This window comes from Ostreococcus tauri (genome assembly GCF_000214015.3).
Source record: "Ostreococcus tauri WGS project CAID00000000 data, contig chromosome 05, whole genome shotgun sequence".
NCBI classification, from domain to species: Eukaryota; Viridiplantae; Chlorophyta; class Mamiellophyceae; order Mamiellales; family Bathycoccaceae; genus Ostreococcus; species Ostreococcus tauri.
In genome coordinates, this window is record NC_014430.2 from 138,781 (window position 1) to 145,472 (window position 6,692).

The 6,692-nt window shown below is 59.5% G+C and overlaps 5 protein-coding genes across 5 annotated transcripts; all 5 read right to left on the reverse strand.

Annotated features, from left to right (window-relative positions):
- Positions 1–19: 19 nt before the first annotated feature.
- Positions 20–2,329, reverse strand: OT_ostta05g00970 (C-5 cytosine methyltransferase; the record flags this gene model as incomplete). The annotated part of the gene is made up of 1 exon (XM_003079147.2): positions 20–2,329. One exon carries the CDS (start codon positions 2,327–2,329, stop codon positions 20–22), a length of 2,310 nt encoding a protein of 769 aa, XP_003079195.2.
- Positions 2,330–2,403: 74 nt separating this feature from the next.
- Positions 2,404–2,556, reverse strand: OT_ostta05g00980 (C-5 cytosine methyltransferase; the record flags this gene model as incomplete). Its single annotated transcript, XM_022984182.1, has 1 exon — positions 2,404–2,556. The coding sequence occupies one exon, from the start codon at positions 2,554–2,556 to the stop codon at positions 2,404–2,406; it is 153 nt and encodes a 50-aa protein (XP_022838937.1).
- Positions 2,557–2,790: 234 nt separating this feature from the next.
- OT_ostta05g00990 (Chaperonin-like RbcX) lies at positions 2,791–3,508 on the reverse strand (the record flags this gene model as incomplete). Its single annotated transcript, XM_022984183.1, has 2 exons — positions 2,791–3,234; positions 3,389–3,508. 2 exons carry the CDS (start codon positions 3,506–3,508, stop codon positions 2,791–2,793), a joined length of 564 nt encoding a protein of 187 aa, XP_022838938.1.
- A 251-nt stretch (positions 3,509–3,759) lies between these two features.
- Positions 3,760–4,290, reverse strand: OT_ostta05g01000 (unnamed product; the record flags this gene model as incomplete). Its single annotated transcript, XM_003079149.1, has 1 exon — positions 3,760–4,290. One exon carries the CDS (start codon positions 4,288–4,290, stop codon positions 3,760–3,762), a length of 531 nt encoding a protein of 176 aa, XP_003079197.1.
- Positions 4,291–4,566: 276 nt separating this feature from the next.
- OT_ostta05g01010 (Pentatricopeptide repeat) lies at positions 4,567–6,692 on the reverse strand (the record flags this gene model as incomplete). Its single annotated transcript, XM_003079150.2, has 1 exon — positions 4,567–6,692. A coding segment is annotated over one exon (2,126 nt), but the record flags the coding sequence as incomplete, so codon positions are not given.

The window sequence follows — 6,692 nt, forward strand, 5'->3', positions numbered from 1 at the left end:
TACACGTGATGGGTGATTATCATCGTTTGAGCTGCACGGCGACGCCGTTGTCGTCTCGACGCATGGTCTTGCCGTCGAGCGGGGACTCGACGGCGGAGCCGTCTACGTGGTTTCGAGCGTTCTTGGCGCACACCGCTTTTCGAGCGTTGGTCCTCTTGAGTTCGAGCGCGACGTCGACATCGGCGGGTTTTGGGACGTCTTGTGCGAGGGCGACTGATTCGGCCCACGGTTTGAAGTCGACGTCGACGTCGCCGTCGTCGTAGTCGATACGGAAGGAAAACTTGTGCGGGTCAAAGTCGGTGAGCGTCCCGGCGAAGAATGCGTTGTCTCGTTCCCATAGCACGACAAGTCTCTGGCCCAGGGCGCGTTCTTTTCGAAGCGTCAGTGTCGCTCCGATTTGTCCCTGACGCGCGAGCTCGATGACTTTCAGCTGAAGGCACTTGGATTGGCGCTTGCTGCCGACGCTCAACTTCATGTCCGTCACAAGTGAATTTCTCGTCTTGCGCTTGGGGACGGAGGATTCGTTCACCACAGTCTCGGCGACGCACACGTTACACTTTCCACAAGGTGTTGGATCGGTGAACAGCCGCTGATTGTTACGTTGCACGACTGGATTTTGAGGGCGCTCGAGATTTCTGGCATTCGTCCAGCGACGCGCGCGATCGATCATGCGCGTGAAAGTGCTTCTCGCTGTGAACATTGGTTGCTTCATCGCCTCAGCATAGAACGTACAGAACGGATACACCTTGGACTTTTTCACCCAGGCGAATGAATGCTTGTCGTCGAAAAACACCACTAATCTGTGTTCGTCGTCGGAAACTTTCGAGGCGAACCCGCCCGTTCGAGCACTCTCGGGAATGACGGCGTGATCGTCGAGCGGATGCAACGCGACTCCCGGGTAAAACATCTTCTTTCCACGTACGCTCACCTGCCAGTCTACCCAAACAGCCTGCCCATGTGTCGTCATGCCATCTTCGTCGAGATCGTGCTCACCGTCTTCATCCTTCTTTCTCTTTTCCTTCTCTTCTTCTGTCAAGCCCGCCAGCGCATCCTTCTCTGTGTCGCTGGAGGAGCCCGAGTCGGAAAAGTATTCGTTCACAGCCTGTTCGTCATAGTCGTCCACGCCCTCCAAAATGTCGTACTTTGGTTTCTTCGATTGTGATTGGCCCACCGATACGATTTCTCCGTCGACGCGCTTCACATCCAACGCTTCTAGGATCGTGGAATCAATGTTCTCATGACGCAATTCTAGCCTCCGAAGGAAACCGGCTCGAAGCTCATAGCGAACCGGCTTGTTCGTCGTAAACTCTAAAAAGTCACCCAAGGGCGTAAATCCTCGGATCAAAGGAAACTCTGACATGTCACTGGGCGCTCGCATGCGCCCAGTCCACTTTGGAGCGCCGTTAACGAACAGCATGTTGTACGCGGCGAGCGGCCACGCTTTCGATCCTCGATCGCGCGTCGCCGGGCCGGGGCATGGGTTCTCAAACTGTAAGGACAGAGCATCATAAGAGAACTTGACGCTATAAGGACGCTTAAGCTGCTCACCGAGCCAGTGGCTCTGCGGAACTGAGCACGCGAGGCCGAGAAGAGCGAATCTTCTAAACGTTTGCTGTTCGCGATCGAACACTGGATGCCTCTGATTCGGCGCAACCAGAGGAAAGCACGGTTCAGTGTATCCACACGGAAAGCCCATTAGACGCTCTGCGTCCTCGATCGCCAACATATTGAGCTCCGCCTTGCCCTTGTTTCCCTTTTTGGTCGCTACACACGTGCGACGACCGTTCGATGTCGTGAAGCAGTGCATGATGTCGCAGCACGGAGCTCGGCGTTTTTCTCCGAGGTCGATAGACGCGGCAAAGACTTTTGTCGGTACTCTCGGTGGCGTAACGAAACAGTCGTAGCACTCGCTCTGCGTCCCGATTTGCACACACTCACCCTGGCACATCGCGTTCTGCGAAAGTAATACATCTCGCGGATCTCCATGGAGACTAGCGACGATGAACACTCTTCGTCGTTTGTGAGGTAACCCAAACGAGAGTAAATCGACGACTCGATGCGCCCAACGATATCCCAAGTTCTCGAGTTCAGAGACGATGTAATCGATCGCTGGGCGCTGTTCCGCGTCGGTACCGGAGCCGTGCCACTTCAACAAGCCGACGACGTTCTCCAGGACGACCCATGGAACTCTCTGACCTTCGAGCAGGCGAAAGACGTGCGAGACGTGTCGAGTCGACATCCCAGACTCCAAACCGGGTCGCTGTAAATTTTCACACGAGCAGTCGTTGCACGGGAAACCGGCGAGAATGCAATCGATGTCAGTGAGCATACTTGGTAATACCTCGGCGACGTCGTTTAAGAGCGCGACGCCGGGGAATCGAGCGGCGAGGACCTATATGGTTGTCAGCGTTGCGCCTCGTGCGTGCCGGCAGCACGTACCTGTTTGCAATGCGGATCTTTCTCAGCCATGAGCGAGATTCGATGCCCTGCCTGCAGGAGCCCGAGATCGAGTCCGCCAATGCCCGAGAAGAGTGATGCCACTCGCAGGCTCACCATGTCGTGTTCTGAGGATTCTGAGGTATTGAGCATCGAGACGGGACGAGACGAGACGAGCAACGAGTCATCGACAACGGCGGGACTTTTGTCGAATGAGAATTCTCGGACGAGAGGCGCAGTATCTTCTCTCTTTACTTAATTTACACGCCACGTCACACGACTAACTTAAAACTCGTGCCCAATAAAATTTGAGAAATCCTCAATAACATCTTTCTCAATCCAGCGCGCCACGGCTCAACTGTCATCTTCGTTTTCCTTTAAAATCCTGTTATACAACATGTCCGGATCGGCGCAATCCGGATCTTCCGCGAGCGATTCATCCGTGGATCTTTCCAACGAACAAACCAACGTCGCTCGCAAGATGTCCAAGTTGGTTCGCTCAAACTTCTCCTGCGCCTTCTCCCCGCCGAGTCCTCGGTTGAAGTAACTCCTCCAACGTCGCATGAGCACCACGCGCTGCGCCAATATCCTCTGCGCGTGATCGCTCCGTCCCTCCGCGAACAACTTCTTCACGAATTCATCCCCTCTATTCTGATACTCCGTCGCGGCGAAGTTATACAGCCACTTGTACTCACCCTTACCGGGCGAGAGATCCGTCTCTTGTATCTGCGCCAGCGTCTCCTTGAGCGCTCGAAAGGTGAAATAATTCATCAACACCGAGTCCACGTCGTTGAACGTCTGCGCACGCGCGCGCGCGCGTCGTCAGTCACCGCGCGCGTCTATCGACGTCCGATTCGCCGTCCCGCGTGCCCTCGATCGACTCGATCGTCCTCTCGCGCGTCTCGCGCGCCGCGAGCTGATGCATTCAATTTGAAACACGATGCGCACGCACGTCGCCGTAACTCCCGCCGAGATCGCCTCGGCGAACGACGGCGCGTCTGTCGCGCGCGCTCGCGGTGCATCGCGCGCGCGCGAACGCGGGGATGGACGGGGTGCGCGCGAGCGCGCGCATGGTCAACGAGGCACCTTTTGAGGGGTGGCTGGCGCGGGGGTGCCCGCCTCGCGCGACGCTGGCGAGAAGACGCGCGTCGGGTCGATCGATATCGGGTGTCCACGGCGTCGGCGAACGATTCGGGGTGAAAATATTCGTGTGCTGTTCAGGAAAGGGGTGACGCCGCGCGCGCTGGAAGGGTCGCGCGCGTCGGCTCGGGGGCGCCCGAGGCCCGCGTCGCGCGCTCGAGCGAAGAGACGCGACTCGTACTCTTACTCGATGGACACCGCCGGCGCCGCGACCGACGCCTTGGTCGCGATATCCCTGTCACTCGCCGGCATCCTCGCGCTCGATCGTCGGGGCGTCTCCGCCGGGGCCTGCCCGATGAGATCGACCACCTTGTACACGCCGAACAAGACGCCCGCGCCCACCGCGAGCGTCACCAGCGTCCCCACCGACGGCGCCCCGCCCTCGACGACCTCGAAGTCCTCGCCTCGGATCGTGTCCTCGCGCACCAATCCGGATCGAATCGGATCACCTCTGGCGTACCGGCCCTCCTTGAGCGTCCGGCTCTCCGGTCGAGCTCCGTACGACTCTGGCGCCGTTTCTTTCCGCCCATCCGGGAGCGAGCTCACGAGCTTCCCGATCAATCCACCGACCTCTTCGTCGTCTTCCGCGGCGCGGCGGTACCGCGCGCTGTTCTCCGCTTCGTCTCCGCTCGCGCGGACGACCGCGTTGGCGCTTCGAGCGGGCGCGGTGCGCACGACGCGCGCACGCATCGGCGTCGTGGACGTCGACGTCATCGAATGGACGCGTCGTCGAGCGTCGCGCTGTCGTCGACGCACCGGCGCGTTCGAGCGATGCGGGACGCGCGGGACGGTGGTGGCGGTGATGCTGGACGTCGCGGCGGCGGTGGCGATCATTCGGAGCTCGTGCGCGCGCGTGCGAGTGGGGACTCGGCGAGGGCGAAGACGCGCTCGTCGCGACGGCGGCGGGAGATTGGAACGATGAATGTGTCGTTCGTAAAAAGAAATCAAATGGGCGTGCTTGCTACGGTGATGGTTAAGAGACCGTCGAGATCACTTTGCGCGAGCGCTCAAGGGTCCGCTCTCCGGATTGAAGTTGCGGCGAAGCGCGTCGCGGTTTCCGCCGAGGAAACGGACGAGCGAGAGAAGCTCGTCTCGGACGAGCCAGGCGCGAACGGCGCCGCGATCGGCGACAAGACAGCCAATATTGTGCGATGGGACCTCGAACGGAGAGTTCAAACGGGAGAGCGTGGCCACGGCGCGCTCTTTGACGGGTGAGTGCCCGTACACTGTGCTGTGCTTTCCCCAACCGGTGACCACTTGAATTTCTTCGGGGAGATCTCGAATATCGACCGGGATCGACTTCTTACCGGCGGTTAAACCACTTACGAGCGCACGCGTGCCCTTGCCCGCAGCACGAACGTCGAGAGGAGCCAAAGCTCGCTGACGCATGCGACGCAGCCACCACCGTAATACGCACTGCGCCGTGCCCGCGGACCGGATTCTGTGCAAATCTAACACTCCCAAATCGTCCTCACATTGGAAGAAACCTTCAGCTTGCGCTTGCTCGAGCCATGTAGTCGCTCGCTCCCACTGCCCCATCTCTTCGCACACGTCGATGAGGGCGTCAAAGGTGAGCGCGTCGGGCGTGATACCTTCTCTGGACATCTGCTTCATCGCCTCACCCGCCTTCTGCCACTCGTTTCGTGACTCGTAAGCAATCAAGAGTGAGTTGTATGAGTGCACAGTTCGATCAATGCCCTCCCGCATCATATGATTAAACTCTTCCTCCACTGCAATAAATTCATTGTTGACGTCGAGTGTACGGAGCAACGCGTCGCTGACGTAGCCGCTCGATCCGGGCACGTTCTCGAGCGCAGGATCGTCCGCGATCGCGCGTATCAACACTGGGAGATTACCGATCGGTGTGTCGTTGACGTCGCACTTGCGCTTTTCGATGTCAGAGAGATCGAACCCATCCTTCTCCGCTTGCTCGATCGCTTCGCGGAGCGCTTGCTCTCGCTTCTGCTGAAGCTTTTCGATACCGCACAAGCAGTCGAGCGTGATGGCGTCCGGAGCGAAACCAGCGAGGATGAGCTCTTTGTACACATTGGCCGCGCGTTGCCAGTCTCGCTCGGCGCTCGCTTCCATTAGGAGCGTGTTGTACGTCACGAGCGTCGCGCGCACACCCTCAGACTCCATCACTCTCAACACGCGCTGCGTACCGGCGAGGTCACCAGTCTTGACGCACGCGCCGAGAGCGCTGTTAAATATGACAGCGGTCGCGTGCAATCGCGGCGCGATGACGACCTGGTGCAGCAGCTCGAGCGCTCGATCGATGTTGCCGCTGTTACCGTGCGCTGTGATGAGCGCGGTGTACGTCGTCTCGTTCGGCATGACCCCGGCGCGTTGCATCGCCTGACTCATCGATTCCATGTCTCGAATCCGACGCTGTCTGCCGAGCGATTGCAACATGCCGTTGTACGTCGTTACGTTCCTACGCACGCCGTCGGCTTGCATGCGCTCAAAAATCGCGGCGGCGTCCTTGTACCGTCCAGAGTTCACCGCGGCGGAGAGAAAGGCGTTGTACACGCCCGTGTCCAACTGCACCTGCGTGTTCGAGATGATGTTCTCGAATAATTCGCTCGCCTTTTCGAACTGCCCGCCCTTTCCGTAGGCGCTGATGAGAGAGGTGTACACGCGCACGGAGGGCGTCCACGACTGGCCGCGTCCGCGGAAATCCCGCTTCATCTCTTCAAACGTCTGTTCGGCCAGCCTCCACTCGATCGCTCGAGCGTACGCGGCGATAACCTCGTGATAGGTTTTCTCATCCGGACCCGGTCCTTGCTCACGCATCTCCCTCAAGAGCGCCGTCGCGTCGTCGCTCGCCGGCGGCCGCGACCGCTTACACGCCCTCAAGGTTTGATTGTAAAACGCAAGCGGCACCGCCACGTTATTCCTCTCCCCAGTCCTCTTCATACGCTGCAGCGACGCGATCGCTTGCGGCGCGTCACCCGTCTCCGCCGCGCGCAACATCACCGCCGCGTCTCGCGACCACAACTCGTCATTCGCGTCCCACGCCGCGCTCGACCCTCCCTCCTCATCCGTCGACCGCAACGCTCGCTCGAGATCGGCGTACGACGACGACCCTCCGCTTCGTCCCCCCGCCCCCCCATCAC